General features: G+C 41.3%; 2 protein-coding genes across 3 annotated transcripts; one reads left to right on the forward strand and one right to left on the reverse strand.

Moving 5' to 3' along the window:
- Nucleotides 1-492: 492 nt before the first annotated feature.
- On the forward strand, nucleotides 493-6017 carry LOC121960552 (cytochrome P450 2F2-like). 2 transcript variants are annotated; one of them, XM_042510320.2, is made up of 11 exons: nucleotides 493-921; nucleotides 1414-1573; nucleotides 1997-2149; nucleotides 2260-2420; nucleotides 3216-3284; nucleotides 3389-3493; nucleotides 3573-3711; nucleotides 3852-3937; nucleotides 4142-4243; nucleotides 5135-5276; nucleotides 5356-6016. In XM_042510320.2, exons 1-11 carry the CDS (start codon nucleotides 769-771, stop codon nucleotides 5538-5540), a joined length of 1455 nt encoding a protein of 484 aa, XP_042366254.2. In that variant the 5' UTR covers nucleotides 493-768; the 3' UTR covers nucleotides 5541-6016. The 2 variants fall into 2 exon arrangements, with proteins under 2 accessions (XP_042366254.2, XP_042366253.2); XM_042510319.2 differs by having other exon boundaries at nucleotides 782-921; nucleotides 1394-1573; nucleotides 5356-6017.
- A 4622-nt stretch (nucleotides 6018-10639) lies between these two features.
- On the reverse strand, nucleotides 10640-13375 carry fzd8a (frizzled class receptor 8a). The gene has a single exon (XM_042510312.2). The coding sequence runs from the start codon at nucleotides 12947-12949 to the stop codon at nucleotides 11204-11206; it is 1746 nt and encodes a 581-aa protein (XP_042366246.1). The 5' UTR covers nucleotides 12950-13375; the 3' UTR covers nucleotides 10640-11203.
- Between the last annotated feature and the right edge of the window lie 10165 nt (nucleotides 13376-23540).

Consider the following 23540-nt stretch of genomic DNA (forward strand, 5'->3'; position numbering starts at 1 on the left):
GTGGGCACCTATAGAGCCCTGCCCTCTTCTAGTTGTTAAACCTTTGTCTTGGGTGTCGGTGGTGTTTTTTTTCTTTTTTTTGCACTCCAGGAGATCCTCATTCGGTCAGCAATAAATAATATAAACATGATTTCATGTCAACAGTGTTTGATAATTTAATTTAAGACTTATTTTTACAATATTTTGTTAATAACATTTGGGTCCTTTTCAGGCAAAGTCATGCAAAAACATGGATTATTTATTTTTTCTATTAAAGCCCCGTTTACTTTGCAGCACTCTTTGCAGGAGTCAAACTCAGCCCTAGCTATAATAATCTATCCATTCCACATTATTTTATAAAGTACATTTAAAAAGAAGAACAGTTGACCAAACTGGCAAACAATACAAAAAATACAAAAATTATATTAAAAATATAAGTAAAAGTTTTTCAGGCATTGAGCATGTTGCTGCATGTAAACTGGAATGCAGTCATGATGCATGCCTGCTGTCACAGGTGTGTCCCATGCTGCTGATTAGGCTGCCTGACAGACAACAGAGCTGCAGCCAGGAGGCCTGGTGGAGCATAGAGGCCGTCATGCAATGCACACATACAGTAGTTGTATAAGCAAACCAGAGCGTGTTAGAACCTGCTCTGTTATGGCTTTCCACTTGTCTGTGTAGAGCAGGCTTTCATTTAGACAGGCAGAAAAGGCAGGGCTGAAATTTTACTTTTAAAGTCAGTCAGTGGACTCACATAGCCTGACCTGTCTCAGCTTCATCCATTCCACTATGTTTGTTTATTTTATCCTGCTATGGATCTTTTTCATTTTCTGTCTCAAATGCCAGAGACCAAAGAACTTTCCTCCAGGGCCTCCTCCATTACCGATTCTGGGGAACCTATTGAGTCTGAGCCTGGACAACCCCATTAGGGACTTTGAGAGGGTAAGAAAAATGCTGACAAAGATTGCCTTTAATTGTTATGCTATTTATCATCTGGAGCATAACCACACTCATTCATATTTAGAAGCTGCACCACACTGATGAAGAAGTGTTTGTGTAATTGGCAGAGTGACTTTTAACATACTGCGTCAGCTAATTAAATTGTGCAGATTATGAATTGCTGAGGCAAGCCAATGCCTCAAGGCAACAATGACAGTAACTGACAATAATAGCTTGCTATTAATCATCTCAGGATGTTTGCATGTCTTTCCTTACTAAAAGAAAAGTTTGCTCAACAGCTCTAATGCTGTTATATGTCTCCATAACAGATTTACTGCTGTTTGACAGTAAGTTAATTTCAGCCATACGCTCTAGAATATTATGAAACTTTACACGTCAATATTCTTTGTAGCTGATTTTTAAAAGTAATTCTTCCTTGTGGGTGTGATTAAAAGCAGATATGTTGCATTTTAAGAGCTTATCACTGTGCTCCAGCTGAGGAAGCGCTATGGAAACGTCTACAGTTTCTCCATGGGACCCAAACTTGCCGTAATAATCAATGGGATGCAGGCAATGAAGGAGGCTATGATGACTAAAGCTGCTGATTTTGCAGGACGACCCCAAGACATTTTTGTCAGTGACCTCACCCAGAATGGTAAGTTGGACAAAGTATGTAGCTGAGTAGCACTTAAAGGTCCCATAGTGTAAAAAATAAGATTTTCATGTCTTTATTTCTTATAAAGCAGGTATATAGTTACTATATACTATAAAGTATTAAAACAAGACATGGACACAGTCCCTATTCACAAAATGTTCCTTTAAACAAGCTATTAAGACTAATGGGAAGTTGTGATGTCACAACTATACTATTTAAATGCAGAAATGTGGCACTACATCAAATATTAGTGATTTAAGCTGACTTTTTGACTCTTCTTTACTTGTGCTACACAATGCAGGGTGTATTTAAGCATTTAGTGTCTCGTAATTGCCATTGTGGCTGAATTTCCCCAAAATAAAAAGAGGGAAAAAAAATTTAAGATGCTCTGCTGGATATGCTGGATGTCCTCACTCATTACAGGACTGGTTCTGGCAGACTACGGCTCCAGTTGGAAGGAGCATCGTCGCTTTGCTCTGATGACCTTGAGGAATTTTGGACTGGGAAAGCAGTCCATGGAGCAAAGGATTCTGGTAGAGATGCAGTACACAATGGACACACTGGAAAGGAGCACTGGTATGCTGTCTGTGGGTGCACTCACTGTGACCTCTCATACAGTGTTGGCACACTGTTGTGTAATGCTCTGTTGTGGCTCTGCTGTGTTGTCATTGTTACATCTGTCGCAGGTTCAACGATGAGTCCTCAAGTTATGTTTCATAATGTAGCCTTCAACATCATCTGCCAGGTCCTGTTTGGCACGCGTTATGACTATGATGACAACTTCATCAAAGTGGTTGTTCAGTGCTTTAAAGAAAACTCCAAGATAGCCAATGGACCTTGGGCTATGGTGAGTCACAGCGTGATGTTTTTAATAGGCCAACCCAGATGTTTGCATTGCCCTGGTTTGCGCAACAAAAAGCCAAGGGGATTTTTCCATTGCATTTTGAATATTGCTGACAATAATATAAATGAACAAACGTTTATGATACAGGTTTTCAGCAAGATCTTCACAAATGAACACTTTTATATTTGAAGCATTGCCTAAATGCAATGGCCAGAAGTAAAAAGCTAATGTTAGGCTATAATAAAACTACACTGTTGTCACATGACTTCCAACATCGCCGCATGACTGAAAGTCATAAAGCATTAATCACAGCCTTTATATTTCCACATTACTTACACTAGTACAATTAAATATTAGCTACATTAGGTCATTAAAACCAGGATCTCTAGACTTTTTGTATATCAAGGGATTTCAAAAAGATGAAGATTTCAGCTTTTAGTCCATGATCCAGATTTTCATTTTTATGCTTCAGAGTTATCTAATAGTTTTGTGTCACAGGCGGCAGCTCAGTGTTAGCTAATGCTGGCTAACCTGACATTAGATAGACTTTACAGACTGACCTTCCCATATTCCTTCTTTTATTATTTGACTAAGAATGACAAGTCTGCCTAATACTGTTTCCACAGCATTTAGATTGACTTTAAAAAATGTACTAAAAAAAGAAAAATGTATATCATAAAAAGCAGAGCATATCACCTTTTTGTTGTGCACAGAAGTGATCTGCAGCAAAAGTTTACACATCTCAACTCTTAAATGTTCAACTAAATGCGTCCTGACAAAAAATATCTTCACCTACAGCTGTATGACTCTGTTCCCATGGTTCGAAACCTGCCACTGCCCTTCATGAAGGCGTTTAAGAACATCGAGGTGGGCTTGGAGGACTTCTCATTATTCCCTTTATTTATTTTCGTATTACTGACACTGTTTATCCTGTCTTTTTTTTCACCAAAGTCCTCTCTCTTTTTCCTCAGACTTGTAAGAAACTTGTAACTCGTCTGATAACTGAACACAAAGAGACCAAGGTCCCTGGGCAACCACGAGATTTCCTTGACTGCTATCTGGATGAACTGGATAAGGTGTGTGTCATCCAAATAGAATCTATTTAAATGAGAAATAGAGAAAGATCAAAACCAAACAATCTAATTTTCCCTCCAGAGAGGCAATGATGGCTCCTCTTTCTGTGAGGGCCGACTCCTAATGTTTGTCCTGGATCTTCTCTTTGCTGGGACTGACACCACATCCAACACCCTGCTCACTGGCTTCCTCTACCTCATGACTTACCCACATATACAAGGTACATCTGACTGCTGTACTGTCAGTCTGTCATTCTGTCATTCTAGCATCCATTCCTTCATTTTTGTCATGTTTTTTGTGGTGTGTTGGTCTCTGTGTTCATTATTTTTTCTCCTCCACACACAACACTTTAACTACCAGAGCGATGTCAGCAGGAAATAGACCAAGTGTTGGGAAAGAAGGATCATGCTACTTACAATGACAGACACAACATGCCTTACATGCAGGTACATTATCGGGCGGATATCTCCGTATAGTTCTGTTTTTATATTTAATGCGCAGACATGGCTCTGCATGTTTGGCAGTGTGGTAGATACATGTTAGTGGGCTGTATTTTGTGGTTGAGCTCCTGCAGAGCCTTTATTGATTATTACCTTTTCTCCAGTTTTACAAAAGCATAAGAGCATTTTGTCTCATTTCCTTGACTCCAGGCTGTGATCCATGAGGTCCAAAGGGTCGCCAACACTGTTCCTCTCAGTGTCTACCACTATACAACTAATGACACAGAGCTCATGGGATATTTCTTACCCAGGGTAAGAATGAAGATGGTGTCTTTGCATTTTACAGTTTGATTGCTGATATGCAACATTGCAACAAAGCTGATTAAAAGCAGGTTGATAAATGGTAATAATAAAGGAATTATTAAAAAAGGAGAAAGCAAAATGAGGAAAATAATTAAGAACACTGAAAGCCAATTGATATTTAGTAATGGACAGAAATGTATTTTTCCTTTTGCAAAGAATCTGATTTATTTATTTAGTGTTTATTTAAAGGGACATAGCATATTAATGAACATTAGTAAAAATTACAAATGTAATTATGCTGTAGTTAGATGGACTGCTAAATTACATCTGTAGTCCCTTGCATATAAAGCCGTAGACTTGTTTTCTTGTCATTCCTTTATTTCCAGAGACCCATGTCTCTTGATATAGGGGTCACGAAACTAATACAGTATTTGTTATAGTCTACTGAAAGAGTGTTGCTGCTATTAGGGCCCACTTTGGTCTTTAAATGCTTATTTGTACATTATGAGTGCTTAGACTAATATATATATATATACAATACACAGAAATTGGTTTAGTGTTAATATCAAGTGGCAACACTTTAATTTGAGGAGGGCCCCCAGAGCAAATCCACTGAAGGCTGGGGCTAGATTTCAGAAAAGAATAAAAAGAGATGGATGTTTTAAATTAAGTTTTAATGGTAAAAATCAGTTCAGACACTGTGGAGATATGAAGTCAAGAAAACTGTTACTATAACATGAGTAGGCTGTGAGCTGAATGTGACTGATTTTAACAGATTGACCCAAGGACGCATATTGAACATTTGAAATTTGATTTATTATTATTATTTGATTAAGATGGTATTGAGCAGGTGAATATGGAACCTTGGGAGTAGAGATACGTCTCCTTTTTTCTCCTCAGGGCACATTGATCATCCAGAACATGACCTCGGTGCTGAACGAGGAGGAACAGTGGAAATACCCTCATGAATTCAACCCTGAAAACTTCCTGAATGACCAGGGAGAGTTTATAAAGCCAGAGGCGTTTATGCCGTTCTCTGCAGGTATGAGACAGATGTTTATCTTTTATTGTAAGAAATATACAGTGCATGACTCACTGATTAAAAATGTCTAATTTCTCAGGTCCTCGTATGTGTCTTGGAGAGGGTTTGGCTCGCATGGAGCTCTTCCTCCTCATGGTGACTATGCTGAGGAGGTTTAAGTTCATCTGGCCTGAAGATGCGGGACAGCCAGACTACGCCCCTGTCTATGGGGTCACACTGTCCCCTCAGCCTTACCGCATGAAGGTCCAACTCAGGGCCACATAGTAAATCTTCAGTCACAAAGTGAAGATTGATCCAAGTGGACACAAGTGTCCAGTAAGAACACAACAAAAACAGTAAGGGAAATCTTCACATTTCTTAAATTTACCTCATATGGACAAGATTATAATGATGTTTTTATTAATTTTAGTACAAAAAAAAATCCTTGATATTAGAGCTTGGAGAAAGAGACAACTTCTAGTTAATAGCCCCCTCAAGTGGGCAGAATTTTGTATTACAATTCAATAAAGTGCAATTTCTGAACATGACCAGGGTGGCATTTAAATGTCTTACATAAGTTAATATGTTTTGCACAGTGAGCCACTTTGTTTTATCAAACTGATCAGAGGAATGTATGCGATATGGAATATTATGATGTATGTAACAGTCTTATCCTGTAGCATGTGACATGTTACTTTCAGCTTACTTTTAAAAATCATTGTAAATAATGTAACATTGAATATTGATATGATTGAGCTAAATTCTTTTCCATAAATACTTTTTAAAAGTTTGGTTAAATTATGTGTGAATTTCATTTTGCTTGACATGGTGGCTTACAGTGTTTGATTGGTGAACTACACCTAACTGAATTATTATTTTTGCAATAACCCCACCTGTACAGTCTCTGGAAGGCAGCTATCTAACTGATGTAGATGAAATCAAAATTGATATTCCTTCACATTATAGTAGTTTTTTTGGTTTGGGGTGACCTGTGAACAAGCAGGCACTTTTTGCAACATATTCAGTTAAAATAGTATTATAAACATTTTATTCACCCTGAGGAAAATTTCTGTGCAGCAGTTGCAATACAAAGAAAAGTGCAGATACAATGTGTGATATATACAAAGACTAAAATAACATAGCAGAAAAAGAAAAAATGTATAGCAAATATAAAATACAATATACAGCAAATGTAAACAAAATATAAAACTAGACATCACTAGGGTTCATAGTGTGAAAACTTCCTAAAAGTAAGGTACATATACAAGAAATTTTAGGGTGCCACATACTATATATGTACAATCAGAAAAAACAGTTTATTACCAGCAGGAATGATAAATTTAGCGTGGTCTTTGAGTAACATTTATTTGCTGGCATGTGACAGTTTTGTATTTTTTGTTATGACTGCGTATCACATATAATGTGAATTTGATTTTTTTTCTGTTAAATAGTAGTTTGAAATACTTTTAAAAGTAGCTTTAGTTAACCAAACTACATTTATTTTTATAGGGCAGCTTTACGGTAGTTTAACTTCTTGAGTGTGAGTAACTAGTAGCTTGCAAAGCTTTTAAAGTAGCTTCCCCAACACTGCTTATGGTGCTTAAGATGTGGCATACTGCTACAGAGTTACAGTTTGTATGCTAGTAGTTTCCAGTACCAAAAATGGCAGAATCACTTTTATTGACTGCATACCATCTGATTTTTTTCCTTTTTTTCCTCCTCCTGCTATTTATTTATGATCAGAGCTGTGATATCATCACCCGAGTGCGGGCATGTTTGTTGGATTAAGCTCCACCGCCCTCCACCCCCTTATGTGAGCGTACCCAGAGTGAATCTGGCAAAACACTCAACGCTTCAGATGAAAGAAGTTTTCCTTTTGTGTACATGTCAGTCAGTCAGTGAAGGACTGAGGGAACACTGTGTTCTGCCGCTGTGTGTATGTGTGTGTGGAGGTGGGGGTCGGTGGTGGAGGGGTCCTTGGATTGGAAGAGGCAGCAGGGGTGCACTGTAAGGACTACTAAACCACAGAGGCATTGTTGCTGTGCCAGCGGGGAGCCGGCCATTTATGCTGATAACTTTGTCAGGCTGGGTCGTAATGCCAAAGTGAAGCATTTATTGGTTAAAAAACTGCAAAACATCAATTTTCCATTTCATCTTAGTTTGACCTCAACTATCTTCCTAAACTTTTTAAATGTGCAAACCATGCTGCAAGAGCTACAATGACGTCCGAGTCCCTTAGAAACTATAACCATGAAGCCTTAGCGTCAAAGCCCTCTATTTTCCAACATCTGCCGTCTCAAATGGCCAGCTGGGAATAATGTGCCTGTGCTGGAGGTCACGAGCTTCAACATTAATCTAAACGGGTCACAGAGAGCCGAGGTCACTGTTATGCTTTATGCATGGAAGAATACACTCATGGAAACTCCAGGGTTTTAGTGCTATTGCTCATCTTCCACTGTAAGCTGCAAAATAAGGACAAATGACAGTAAATGGCACATTTACGAAACCTAACCTAGGTGCTTTAAACTAAATATTTTATGTATTTGAAAGCACCTACCAAAAACAGTGTATAAGCGACATATAACTAGATTTTTTTGGTATTTAACCTCTGTCACCTAAAAATATGGTCTAATATAGTTGTCTTCTCTAATTCTTAATACAAAACAGCTACTCCTCATCACAAGATGCTGTGCACAGCTGCAAAATCTCCTCTCATGCGTTAAAAGGTAGAGAAAAAAAACACAATCTTCTCCCGAATGTATCATAAGGATCAATAGTATTAAAAAGCATGAGCTGCCTATCATCCTTCTCCTCTGTGTCTGCCTCCCATCAAACGCTGACATCAATTTTTGATGGGCAACAATGTGAGAACGTTCCTCCTGAACCCACAAATCAGACTTTAACATCTGTATACAGAGAGTGATGGGGAGAGAAGACAATTCAATCAGCTGCAGCCCCTGGATTCATGCACAAGTTGATTTATTTGTTATCAGATTTGTTTATGTCGGTTATGCCCTTGCACACAGAAGAGTCGAGAGCAAGTCCTGACAAACTGTCCTTAAAACACTCCCTAGTAAAAAAATAACCATAAAGTGAGACTTGACCTGGACTATTAGCAGTTAATACCTAACAATTGTGAGTGCCCTGCCCTGTCTGTGTGAAGGTTCTCTGTATGGCAGTCCCATACTTTCTCCTGTAGACTGCACTAAGTTTGGCTGGTGACCTCTGTGGAGGAAACAGGCTGTTACCAGTTAATGACGATGTGTGCATAACAGCCAAGCCAGGACACGCTGCTTTAAGTGCCTGGACAGTTGGTTTGTAGTCCCAGGTTGCTGAGTATGAAGGGAATGATGGACCAGGGCGATGTGTTAAGCAGTAAAAGTCAGTTTTAACATGTCTAATGAGTGGTCTCTTGAGTGGTCCTAAACTCTGAATTATGTGTCATAAAATTGTCATTAAAAGTAGGTTCTAGAAGCTTTGGGTAAAGAAGCTAAAAGTAACTTTTTGTGGAATCTAAGCATTTTCAGCTCTGACTTCAGTGCTATAACACAAGAATTCAGTTTGTAACATCATCAGTAGAGTGAATGGGAACTTGATTTTGTGAACCGACAGAATGTTTGTTTTCTTTTTATTTATGTTATTTATGTACCCACATTCTCGGAACATTCCTGTCAGAACATCTTTCCCAATTTCCCAGATTGCCTATGGAGCATCTTCAGACTTAGTACCCTCTGACTGAACAGATTTGAGTTTTAGCATATTAGTTTTGGAATTTTTGAGAGAATTGTTTGTGTTTATTGCTATTTTTGGATTGTCTTCGACCATCTGGATAAAAAATATGAATTTGGAAAATGAACACAGTTCCTCTTTAAAATTGACATTGATGCATGTAATGCGTAAACTGGGAAGACTCACACTAACGTGAACATTTATTTGTCTTCATGCTGAATCAATCATGTCATTAACTTTTTACATTGTAAAGAGTAAAGTTTCATGCATTGTTGTTGTGCTCTGAACTTGAGTTTGGGGGCTATGTGGAGGTGTACAGTTGTGCTTCTGCCACTAGGTGGGGCTGCACATTAATGTCCCTGCTGAGAGGCTGACAGTGATAGCTGGAGCTGCACACTGACTGAGGTTTTTGAGGTAAACACCAGAAAAACAAGCTGCAAGACTGAAAGTAACCGTGACTATTTGATGGAAATACAACAGCAAAAAAAAATCAGTACTTTTGTACGCCAGAGCGTTGCACTCTTTATATTGTTATGAAGATTTAAATTCCAAAACTTGAGATTTAGTAACTTTACACAAACACAAAAACTACTTGGAACAGGTGGTGAGCTTTGTGCGGGCAAAATGCTTCAGAAGCCGCTCTTCTGATCTTAAGAAAAGTACATTTTGTTGTGACTTCCAGCTTCATTGCCTGGTGTCTCTGCTGACAGCACTGATGCAAGATTTATATGGCTGATTTACACTCCCAACAGATGCACGTCTGCACTCCGCTGAAAAGAAGCTTTTGGGGTTTGTATCTACAGTGTGAGTGTAAAGGAAATAAAGCAGGAACAAAACAGTCACTACAAAACCCACTGTCACCATTGACCAGCAAATCAAAGGCATTTCTGCGCTGGGGTTACAGTGTATCATCTTATGCCAGCGCATTGGGTTAATTGGGACCAAACCAGATACATTTGTAGCAAAAAATGCCTCGATTAGGGGGCCCTAAGATGTGAGATCATGTGAACAGACCACCTGTGGGGCTTTCATTGCTATTTCAATATCATTCATGTCAAGGCCCCTGCACTCGCTGACACAGCTTGAGCCGAGGGAGAAGATGTTTCAATTGAGCCTCTGCGAAAAAACCAAACACAAGACGCAGGGGCTCTGGCAGGTTTCAGCTCTGACAAACCCCCAGAAAAGCGAGGGGTTCCAAAATGCTCTTTCAATTGTAGGACGTCCATCAAAGCATCCAAATGGGGACGTTTAGGGGGAACCTTGGCACATCAGACAGACACTCCTAATACACACCACCTTTATTCTAGGCCGTTAAAAAAGAAAGATCAAAGTTTCTGCAGATGAAAAGGGTCTGTTCCCTGCATTTATACCCCCATTCACCCACTCCCTCTTTTACTAAATTAAGAAAGCGGGCTTCGGCAGGCATGTGAAGAGGACTTCAACAATTATGGAGATGCTCCAACTCAACCCCTACCTCTAATTACTGGTCTCTGATGGTTAAAAAGGGCTTCCTTTTAGCCGGGGCTCTCAAAAAGCTGCTGCCATCCTCAACACGGTGACCACAAGGAACCACAAAATATGCCTTGAAAACAGAACAGCCTCCCTGTTTTCTTTATTTTCTTTTCTTTTTTTGCATGGGAAAACACTGCAACAGATGAGATTTATCAAATGTTTTATTGTCAAAATAAAGGTCATATTTGCTTTTTTTTCTCACAAAAAGAGACATCTACACTTTATACAAATTTACAATAGCTTATAAACTTTTCTTTTATACACAAATGTACACGTTTTTACAGAACTTTTATATAAATACATTTGAAATTACAAAAACCCGTAAAATACTTGGGCACTATTAAGGCTTAATTTAAACCATCTTTGATGTGATTGAATTATACAATGTTGTCTGGCACTATGTAGATAAAATGGCAATAAAAAACGCCCCAAAATGCTCTTGGTATGAAGCTAAAACTGTCTCTCTGCCTACAACAAGTAATGCCCAGTTTGTGTAAAAAGCAGTCTGCACCTCTAATACATACAAACAGGTAGGAATTAACCTGTGAATACCAGGTACATTGTTTCCCCACAGAGGTGTGTGGATGTTTAAGGGGGGTGCACCTCAGCAGCAGTTCATTACTATGCAAATTGCTTAAGACAGGGAGTGATGGGTTATCTCCCAAACAATTAGCAGTCCTCATAAGCTGCTTTCCCCCCTTCTTTATTCAAACCTGGGACAATGGCATCTGCTTGGGGCATGACACGGAGCTGGCCGTGCCTGACCTCCACGTTAGTCCGGTGCTCACGTCGCTGTACATGGAGCCGCTGGTGCCTTTACTCCCCCAGCAGCACCTGGTGCAAAAAGTCCTCCAGGAGTCCAAAGTTTTCCCAGACCAGATCCAAACTCCGGACGTGATGCCCACCAAAAGGCACATAAAGTACTTTAACATAAAAACTGCATAGTCCGGACTCCTGCGGTCCCTCTCTAATAAACAGTTGGAGCAGTTGTGCGTGATCTCCCAGCTCTGTCTGTTGTGCTGCTCATAAAAGTAACACGCTACAATGATAGTGGCTGGCACCGTGTAGAGCACCGTAAAGATGCCTATTCTTATCATGAGTTTCTCCAGTTTGTCAGTTTTGGTGCCACCTTGTTTGATGACGCTGCGGATCCGGAATAGTGACACAAATCCAGCCAGGAGGAACATAGTGCCTATAAATAAATAAATCACCAAAGGGGCGAGGACGAAGCCACGCAAGTTGTCCAAGTTCTGGTTTCCCACGTAGCAGATGCCAGCCACAGAGTCCCCGTCCACGGAGCTCAGCGCCAGCACCGCGATAGACTTCATGCTGGGGATGAGCCAAGCGGCCAGGTGGAAGTACTGGGAGTAACTGGCGATCGCCTCGTTGCCCCACTTCATCCCAGCCGCGAGGAACCAAGTCAGAGACAGGATGACCCACCAGATTGAGCTGGCCATGCCGAAAAAGTAAATAAGCAAGAAAACCACGGTGCACAGCGCGGGGCCGGTGGTTTCATAGTGGATGTGTTCCAGGTCGAACTCCCGGTTGCACGCCACTTTCTCGTGTCCGGCGATCAGTCTGACAATGTACCCCACTGACACGAACATGTAACAAGCTGAGAGGAAGATGATGGGTCTCTCTGGATACTTGAAACGCTCCATGTCGATGAGAAAAGTGGCGACCGTGGCAAAAGTTGACACGAAGCACAACACGGACCAAAGTCCTATCCAAAACGCGGTGAACGCTCTCTCGTCGTGCGTAAAATACGGATTGTGGCACGGCATGGCGCAGTTTTGGATCTGGCCCGTTTTGACCCGGTTGTAGAGCGGGTGGCGATCCGTGTTCACCGGCACCATGGGCTCCAAACACTTGCACCCCGGCTCACATGGCGCGGCAGGCGGCTTGTATTTCCCAGGCGCGCCGGGTCGGCTCGGCTTATTTTTAGGCGGATTGTAACCCTTGCCGGGGTGGTTTGTGGGTTTGGAGAGGACAGGGGACACGGTGGTGGAGTCCGTTCTGTTGTAGTCCATGCACAGAGTGTCCGGGTTGCCTTGCACCGGCAGCAGGTCACACTTCATCCTGTCCGGCCAGGGGAAGCCGTACTGCCTCATGAGAGGCGCACAGCCGGCCCGGGCTCTCTCACACACGCTCCGGCACGGCGGGAGAGGTTTTTTATAGTCCTCCAGGCAGATCGGGGTGTACATGCTGCACAGAAAGAACTTGAGGTCCGGTGAACACTGGATCTCAACCAGAGGCCAAAACTGGTGCACCTCCAGTCCAGCCTCGTCCTGTGTGTCGTGGTTAAACTGGTTAGGCATGTAGGTGTAGTTGTAGCCGATCCCTTTACACAGAGGCACCGCGATCTCCTGGCAGGTGATCTCCTTGGCTGTGGTGCAGCTGGATCGGGGCAGGAGAGCGAGTGAGAGGAGCAGGTAAATCCCAAACAGGTCCATCCCTCCGGCGCGTCGTGTCCCCCCTCTTCAGCTCTGGTAGCGATAAATCCTCTCAGCCGTGTGCTTTCGCCTCTGCTCCGGTTAGATGTTGCGCAGCGAGCCCATCTCGCTTCTCTCGGGATCTTGCACGGAGTTGCAAGCAATGTGCAAGCCGTGTTTACTTTCAGCTGAGGAGGAGGAGGAGAGAAAACAGCCTTCAGGGCGGCGGGCAGCAGTCAAGATGGCTGAGAGGAGAATCCAGCTTCTTCTGGAGAGCGCTTTCAGTATCCGCACACAGTCTGATGTATAAAAAAAACAACAAAAGCTGCTGTCCGATCGCTACAAACGGAAAAATGTGGGCCTTCTTTCTTTCTTCACAACACAGCGACTACATTCAGTCGGCTCGTCCCACCTTAGACCTGGTTCCCATACAAATCAACGGCTTGGAGACGAAGCGGTGCCAATATATACCAAAACCGGGAAGACCACACCTCCAGAGCGTATCCTCCAATCACGGATCGAAGGGGGCAGTGCTTTATAGAAGTCAATCAAGTTTTTTACCTAACGATGTTTTGTTATATGGCTCATGATCACACTAGTTTCGCCAGTGTCTGTGGCACCGGGATACAGGATGCTCGTGTGGATGATGCGTAACGACGGAGCCTCATTTTACCTCCATCCCATCATGACCACATGTCAAATAACCACATATTGAAACAAAATGAGTACTCTTTCTTTTAAAACATACTCAGTTTTCATAAAAGTGCACATTATAGGCAACGCGTTGATGAAATATGTCCAACCCAGAGCCATGTCTGGTCTAAAATAAACTATAATAACCCTGTAATAAATTCCTCTAAGCCTACTTCAAACTATCATTTTAAACTCATAATAACAATAATATAAAGTAATTATAAAGACACACAGCAGGCGCGCGCTCAGTTGGAGTAAAAGACCTACTATTTTCAAAATCTTCCTCAGCGACTGAACTTTCTGTTCACCTCCTCGTAACTTCCTTTAACACTCAATCTTTGATAGTGCCACAACAATGGTAACACCAGGCAGATGCATCTAGCTCCAGATGATTGTTTCTCTGTGAGTGTGTGTGTGTGTGTGTGAAACACAGAGAGGGAACAGTTTGGTAAATTGGCTAATTTGCGCATGATAAGACTACCCAGGGAGCTGTCTGTCCTTGTGAAAAGCTGTTTTATTTTTTAAATGAGGTGCTAATGTTTCGTTTAACGCTTGCATAGAGCTCTGCGGGAGGCGTAATTGCGCGAGGCAAAGACCAAGCAGCACAGCACACTGAGACAGTGGCACAGAGCTCATATCAGTGTTAACATGCTTACAGTGGGTGTCTGGGGATCTTGAGTTAGTTGACAGTATCTTATTGTAGTAGGCCTATTTTCATTGTCTGTTACTCTCCTATAGCCACTGTGAGCTGTATAGTGTGTCTTTATTAACCCTATGGCGTCCTTAGATGCTCATGCTGTATGACTGTGCATTCACTTACAGTGATGGAAAGTAAGCAAGTACATTTACTCAAGTACTTTTTACTCCATTATATGTATCTAACAGCTATACTTACTTTAAAGATTAAATTTCACATACAAAATGATGCATTGCTCAAACTACCCAAAATTTTAGTTCACCTCTACCAGCAAAAACAAATAAATGAATAAATAAATATTTATTGGATATTTAAAAGGAGCAGTGTGCACGATTTAGGAGGATTTAGTGGCATCTAGAAGTGAAGACTGCAGGTTACAACAAGCTGATACTTTTCCCAGTTAGAATTTCTTTAGTGTATATAATATATTTATTTATTTATTTTTTTACTGGAAGCCAAATTGTCCACTAAGGTCTCTTCCTCTCCAAAAACAAATGTACCAGGTTAATGAAACTGGTAAAAACACTGAATAATGCACTTTGACGTGTAACAAATCTGTTTTTATGATGTGGAAACTCAAATGGCCCTATGTAGAGCCAGTGTTTATCCATCTGGGCTACTGTAGAAACATGGCGACGCAACATGACGGTGGCTCATTCTGAGGTTAAGAAAATGCAACAGTCCTTAATTTAGAGGTGATTATTCACAGAGGAAAACATACTTATACTGTATATTATATTCAGTTTTAGCCAACATATCCCCCTAAATCATACACAGTGATCTTTTAAGTACAAGTACATTATTTTTGTAGTGTGGCATTGCTACTTTTAAGTAAAGGATCTGAATACTTCATCTGCCACTGAGTATGTATCTAATGTACCTCTAATTTGTTACACAAACACTTAAGTATTTCATACACGATGTTATTTGTCTGTGACATCAAAACATTTTTTTACAGCCCTAAACCAGTCAAATGCTATATAAAGGCTATATGATTAATAATTTATTGTTGTAAGGGTCATTATTATCATTATGTTGTTAATTTTCTCAAACATCGGCAACATTATAGCACAAAACAAACTTTTATGTGGAAGTCTGCGGGTAAAACAGAAAACACAAAAGAAAAATTAAAAGTGAAAGCAAACACATCAGTACTATTATTATTATTATTATTATTATTATTACTATTATCAAAGTTTTTTCTAGGATGCAAAATCATGCAGCTTCTTCTAAAACAAGGCATGAGAGGCCAACCATGTTTATATTCATTTCACCAACAAGATGCATGTATTTTTGGATAGATATTATGTACTCTACTCTGCACACACCTGCACGCACACATACACACAGACAGCTTGTGTGCTTGGAGGCCAATGTGAGGTCTTAGAGTGCGAGCAGAGTGTTAAATAAAAAAAGCATCTTCCTCCCAGCTTCCCATACAAACATAATGCAACGCTGTGTGTGCAGAAGCCAGGGTGTGCTGGTGCTGGAGTTTAACTTTAGTGATATTGTGTTTGGAGTGGAGCCAGGTCTTTATCATGTGAGGCAGTCTTTTTTTTTTTAATAGCCTCCACCCACGGAACGAATGAAATAACCCACAGTGAGAAAGAGAATCAGGAGAACACAGATTGATTAAGTGACTCGCCAGTGTGAGATAACAAGGAAGGAGCTGTGTTAATGGCTGTTTGCTTTTGATTAGGAAAAAAGAGTTCGGTTGGCCACTGCCATGGAGTCGAGTGAGTGTATATGTTTGTGCGCGCCATGGATGGTGTGTGATTTTCTCAATAATAAACCCCGGTGTTTGGGATGAGTGAAAGAGGACACATGATAAAAAGGGAGTGAGGCTAAGGTGCTGGTCACAGTGTGGGAGAGTGATGGAGCGAGGGCAGACGAGGGCAAGAGAGGGCGTCGAGTCTGTTCTGTACTGAGATAATGATTTACTCTGAGGAAATCCACTCATCTCCTGTTTGCAACGCAGAGCTGCATGCTGTGAGAATATATCTCCCTGGACCAAAGCTTCACACAAACCCTCTGTGACCAATGAATAAAACCCAGAATCACATCCAGATCCGAAGTTAATGTGTTCAATTTAAAGCCCCATTCTGTCCGTCAGAATCAAGTGCTCCCACTGAAGAAAAGGAAGCCCATCAAGTGTGACTGCTTGCCAGATCCTGGACTTACCTCAGAGATGGTGAGACAGAGATATGCTAATGCAACTTTATCTTGTAAAGGAAAGCTTCGAGGAGATTTAGCCAATCTGCTGGACACAATTCCAAGAGCCTCGGTGGCATTTAGCGGGCTCGCGCTAACCCGGGGCTGCTTGTTAAGACTTCATTAGCTGTGTTTGCTCAGGCCTCTCCTCTCCAAAGAGGTGGAGGAGGGCTCCCCAGGCTCCAGCCTCAGCCCCACTATAGACACTCCATATGGGGCTTGTTTGCTCATGGCTGGCCTGGTAATCACTTTCAGGTGGAGCTGGAGTAGACGGAGCAAGGCTGAGGGGATTTTGGAAAGAGCCGGAGAGCTGGAAACCTTCCCCTCCAAGCCCCAGCCCCCACCGGCAACCCTCCTTTTCTACCAGTGTGCTCCTGAGGTGACAGAGCGTGGAGCGTGTACCCTGTGAATTAGCTCACCTAGGGCCCATTACCTTAACAAACACAGCCAGCCCCTCCAATCAGCCTACTGCTGGGAGGACAGGCAGCCCCTGTAAATCCTTCCTTACAGCCACTGTCCCTCTCTGTGAGACCAGGGAGGACTTGTGATTGTGTGTGTGTGTGTGTGTGTGTTTGCATTCAGAGTAAGTGCTATGAACTAACTGAAATAATTAAGTGTTGTCTTGAAGCAGCACACGGCAACTTTAATGACAGCAAGATGTAACTGCTTGAGAAAACCTTACCACCCAGGACTTGGTATCATCAACCTGCACACATTGTACTCATGTGTGAGATGCTTCGTACTAAAGGAGACAAAAGGAAATACTGCAGTTGATTTTCAACTCTCTCACTCAAAACTTGTCGAATACGAATACGACTATGGCCTTGTTAGTGGCCTTCGGCATCAGATACCAACGCACAGAGGCATCCCTTTCGCAACAGTATAAGATACAATAGGCAGCAGCATCTTTTGTTACTCTTAGCAACTGGTGTTGTATAAAGAGCAAGAAAGTCTGCATGGGGGGATGGGTCAGACAAGTAACATGTGACAGTAGCTATGACATACTGTTTATCCTAAGCCTATAAAACAATGATAATCAACTTGTGGCCATGTGCTGATTGCCCCCTCAACCATTTCCACTTGACGATGAAGATACATTGGTTTGTACTGGGATTTCTTTTGGCACATTTTACATAAATACGGTGCATAAAACAGCATCAAAATAAAGATGGTTTATCAAAGAAAGTGCCAGGAGAGGATCCCCCCGCAGAAGTCTGGTCTATGCTCCGAATATCCTCAATTCCTACAAATGCTCCTGCGTATACTTGACTTGTACTGGGTTGCTGTGTCTTGCAAAAGTGGCCCCTGGGAAAAACAAGTTGACTATCACTGCTATAAAATTTGCCTTTTTAGAAAGTGCTACCCAAACTTCCACTCACCAGGAAACTCAGGGATGGATGGATACCTCCAAACCAGAGTGAATCAGAACTATTTGCTTACTTATTTAGAGCTAATTGCAAACAAGGAAATATAGAAAAATATACATTTTTTTGTAATTTGGGTGAATTAATCCTTTAGTGCTGATAAAAACACTGCGTTGTTAATGGAAATTCCATGAGCGGTACAGCTTTAATCCTGTGACAATATATTTAAACTGGCCATTATTATTTTCACATAAACAGTGAGAGTGAATATAAGTTGCCTAGCAGCAATGTGAACCTCTTACATAATGTCCCAAACATCTGTAGGATGGGTTACACCTAAAATCTGGAAGAAAAGCAGATCTACTTTTTTACTCACACACAACTAATTAAAAAACAACATTGCCTCCACGAGGAGAATCTGTACCATTCTCCCGCAGCCAAAGAACTGACTGTTGTTGGCTGCTGTCCCTGAGCTGACTAAGTGTGTGTGCGTGTTATCGTGTGATTGTTTGGAGTTTTCAGCCATCCGATGCCACAAGAATCTGGCCAGCCAGCAGAGGTCTGCTTTTGGCTGCAATGACGCCTGCTACTTGACACTCCCGTCAGATTTATCTCCCCTCTTGTAAAACAGCGTGCGACTTGTTCTCTTCGTCCAGAAAGGTAAGCGAGCCCACAGAGATCTCTCCGACTCAGGAAACACACACACATACACACACACTAGCCCATATAATAGCGGGAGCTGATTTTTTTAACCCCTACGTGTAACCGGAGAGGAGGCCTGCATGCCTGGAACGACACATGGACGGCACTTAAGCAGGTAGACTCGCCATCTGGTTCCAACACATGGGGTGGAACACTTGTCTAAGGATCCTGAACGTGGTAATTTCATTTTCATGCTCTGCTGCCTGTCATTATTGTAGCACACGGTGGTGGGACATTGTGGAGGGGTCGGCCTAGTTGCTCCAGCGCTGGTTCTCACCGGACTGCAGAGAGGTCACAAGGTGTCTGTATTCATATCTACAGGGAGGGAAGAGGAAGCGAGAGCTGCTAATTAACTCCTCTCATTACTATTCATGCAGTCTTTGAATACATCCTCTACCTGTGCTCCTCCCCTAACCTCATGTCTCTTCATGTCAACTGCTATCAGCTATATTCCCTTGTTTAGATCTTGCATTGTCAGCGAGGACTCCTGGGACGTCTGTCCACTTCTATCACCTGTTACCACCATGTTTTAAACACTGTGATGGAAGAACTGGCATGCAGCAATTCCTGAACTCATTATCTGCAGTTTTCAGACGTGTGATATTTTGTTTTGCTCAGAGATTTTGTCCTAGTCTGGTGCAAGCATTGGTGCAATACTGAGTGGTGTCTCTATCACTCAGTATGTTTACATGATGTTAAAAAAGTCAACATATTTTGTCAGTCCGACTTTAAATACATTTAAACATGTTAGTCCAACTAAAATCGTACTAATTAAAATTTCTCAAAGTCAGATTAACATATCAAGATAATGCGGATGGGAACTGAGCTACTCTTTCATGTACTGTATGTGCCTTAACAGACTTGGATTGACTGAGGTGTTGTGCACATGCTCATAGTCACTGCACCAGGCTTTGACCCAGAAGTTGACCTGCATAAATAAGTAGGAGAAAACCAGGAAAAACAAAAGAAAAAGAAGAATGGAAGAAAAAAAACAAGACAAAGGTAAAAAGTAAAGGGTAGAGTACTTATGAAATTACAGCACCATGTGATAAATAGCAATTGCCATCATTTTTATTGTAAGTCAGTTCTTCTTAAAACGTGTATTTCCGAAGCAGCAATCTGAATCACCCGCAAGAGGCCATACTCCACCCAACACATTGTTGGCAGGGCCCCCTCCCTCTACAGGCCCCTCCACCCCATGGGCCCCTGTGCAACCTCACTGCCTGCACAGTCTATACTTACAGCCCTGGACATGAAATTCCTAGATTGAGTTTGTCCACATGTCAAAGAATTGTACATAGATGTTGAGACTTCCCTTTATCTGAGCACTCTATGGATCATTTGTTCATCCACCTTAAAAACTGTTAAAATAATCTCAACACAAGTGACATTTAATTCTAGAGCTTTCAGTCATATCACAGTCTTTCTCAGATATGTTTCTATAATGAGCTCAACTTTAAGCCAACATGGACAACAAATAATTGCTAAAACATGAAAACGAACATTTTTTATAAAATTCAGTGACAACTGGGCAATCTCCATCTGTGAAATTATGTCAAGTTTCTGTTCATATGTTTTGGCCACTTCCTGTTTTAATTTGAAATGTATTCTCATTGTGTTTAGTGCTACTTTTACTTCCTGAGTTTTCCCTCCTTTTCTAATGACCTCATGTGTTTCACCTGTGTTGTATCACCCACCTGTGTGTAGTTCATAATCAGCCCTTGTGTATATAAAACCTAATTTTTCTTCCATTCAGTTGCCAGATTGTCATTGTGGCCACAGTGTGTTCAAGCTCTCCAGCCTTTTCCTCATGTTTGCTTACCTAGTTTTTGACTCTGCTTGGATTTATGGGCTTTGTTACTTGTGTGATTTCCCTGAACGGGATTTTCTGTCTTTGCTGAGTGCCTACACATGTATGACCCCTGATTGTTTCAGTAAAGATTTGGATTTGATAAACAGTTCTGGGATTTTGGTGCTTTTCTCTGCATCTGAATCCCAGTTTTGTACCAAATTATTACACAGTGAAAAGTTAGGTGTGTTTTCAATGTTCAACATACAACACGTTTACCACTTGCTAACTTGTTTGGCCTGTGATGTAAAAGGTCAACATAAGGTCCAACAGCAACTAGCTGAATTGGGGCATATTGACACCTACCATGGGGTGTCAATATATACTTAAATACATACCAATAATAAATCAGTTCTCCTCCGGTGTTTGCACACTGGGACAAGGACAATAGTGTAATTAAATGGCCTATGACTGTAGCTCAACTTAACGGGAAAATGAACTATTTGAGTCAAAAGGGGCTATTATTGAAATAAAGGGATTGTTATGCATGCCATCCATAATGTAGCTGAAACGAAAAAGAGGTCAGTTTGTAGTGAACTGTGTAGGATCCCTTTGTGTCCACCAAAACCTCCATAAATCTTGTCTGAGTCAAGTTAGTGCATATGTATGTAGAAACAAAAACACAACATACCAGTGCATTGGTAAGAGACATATAATGCCCCAAATGATTGGTTACAGGGAAATTAGGGAAGTTTTCAACCTGGGTCGTCTACTTATAATTGTAGTTCATCTTTTTTAAGTTTTGCTATTAGTTCTATAGCACGCCCATATGCTAAATCAACAGCTTCACTTAGCCTAACACATAAACCATCCAACATGTGCAAATGAACAGGCTGTAAGTCTGGTTTACCAGCAGGTTCCCCTGGAGGTAGATCCCTATGCAGTTAACTAAGATAACTAAACATGAGATGCGGATACCAGGTACTTGTTTCACAAGACACCATAGTGCAGGCTTCTGTAGATGACGTGCAAGCAACGAATGTGTAAAGAGGTGTTTATGCTCAATGGATTTTTTTGTTGCAGTATACTCCAAAATGCCAGGTGGCATACAAACAAAATATTCTGTGGATGAGCAAGAACACAATGTGTTAATGCAGAACTGCTCACTTAACACAAACAGGAGGCTGCCTGGCCATAGTGGTAAACACAGTTTGAGTACTGCAATTATAAGTGTTTCTTACTGCAAAGTCAAAGTTCTATCATATCGCTATGTTTCACTCCAAGTCACCTCTCTTTCCCTGGCACCATTTTTTAAAAAAATTACCATGATGTCTCATGCTCTTCCACACCCAACAACAAAAAAGCCTACTCTTTACCATGTGTGGTTGCAATTTCTTTCAAAGAATTTGACTGTCCCCTATATACTAGATAAAGAGTTGTAATTAGAAATCGTTAGTGATGTCTGTTCAGACAAACCCTCTCATGCAGTCTTAGAAGGCGTCTCTGTTGAACTAAAAAAGCGCAGCACACACAGTGACTTACTTAGTTACAAAAAAACAGAGGTGCACAACCAACTGCCAAGACAACTGTCAGAGCCTTTGCGCTTGACATGAAAGGGGTGATTGTGTCAATTTCTGGTGTGCAAAGCTCACGCTGGGGATAGTATGGCGAGTAAAACTGGTCTTTGTAGTTAAATAAATTAAATTAAATACTTCATAAATTCAGATTAACGCTAGCTGAGTAATTGATGTACAGATGATTATTTTGTGGGTAAAGAAAATGTTTTTCTTGCATGTTTCAACAACGAACAAAGAATCTAAGAACAGCAAACATTCTTGATGAACAAAGGTCAGAGGACAGTGTTTAACAACAGCAAAACCATATTTGAATATTGGTTAACAAACTCTCACACAACTTGTGCAGTATAATACAAGTCGTATGCTTAGTACTTTCTAAACATGCATTTTCGCCGAAACGTAACTATTGAAAACACTTCTGCATATACAGTCTCACGTACAGACAAGCAGTGTGCCTCAGCAACTCAATAATATGCACCAGCAGAGTTCAAACTCACTTGCCCATGCGTGCTATTTGTATACTATGTATTTCATTCTCTGTAACATGTTAGCAACGTCACTATGAAGCAATCATGAACATGGATTGTTACAATAAAAACAAAACTCAAACTAAAGTGGTCTAGAACCAAATCTAAGGCTACTGCACCCACAAAATGACCATTTGTATATCAATTACTCACCCCATGTTACCTTGAATTCTTGAAGAAAACTTTGTCACTGTATTATCTATGTGTCATTAATCCAGTAATATGCTCAATACATGTATGCATTTCCCCAAAAGTCCTTAATCGTCTATGATTTTCAAAAATGTTATATCTTTGTACAACACATAAACTTGGATGTCTCGCCTTTATAAAAGCAGCTTGAGAACACGACCCCAGAGATTTTAGAAATGTCTAAGGAATCGTGTACTGTATATCTTTCATGTTTTCCATTCTCACTTATCCTCTCTTTAGCACCATCTCTCTCCTTACCTCCCTCTGTCTCTGTGTGTGGCGTACTGCGAAACAGATGGCGAGGGCAAGGATGACCGCCAGACAGAAGGAGGGAGAGAGCGAGAGGCAGAAAACGACATAGTAGGGAAGTGGGAAACCATATCCAGAGGGTGAGAGACAGACGCAGAGAGGTAGCAGATGTGTAAAACACAAACGACCTTGTGGATTTGGCGACTCGTTCTTGGCGGACTCCGATCAAACCCTCGATCGCTCTCACTGTGCACATCAGAGGCTGAGCGACGCCCCTAGTGAGTTACCCCGGGTATCCTATGCTGCTCATTAGCAGACAGATTAAAACATGTTTACTTATGTAAACATGGGCATTATTTTCAGTATTAACCCAGCCTTCACACTGGGTTTACATAGACCCCTGTCTGACAGACTTGATTTGGGGAGCACCTCAAGGCATGCAGAGTATTATCTGAACCTCTTAAACAAACATCTGTAACAAGCTGAGTGCATTAGGACACTCCCAGGCGGGTGGTGTCTGTGTAAATGTGTGTGTGAGACAGTGGGACACTGATGACTTTGTTGCACGCTTCCTGCCCCTCCACATCTCTCTATAGACTAAAATGCCTCCGTAT

This window comes from Plectropomus leopardus, chromosome 21 (assembly GCF_026936395.1).
Source record: "Plectropomus leopardus strain MGB_pleo_1.0 chromosome 21, ASM2693639v1, whole genome shotgun sequence".
Lineage (NCBI taxonomy): Eukaryota > Metazoa > Chordata > Actinopteri > Perciformes > Serranidae > Plectropomus > Plectropomus leopardus.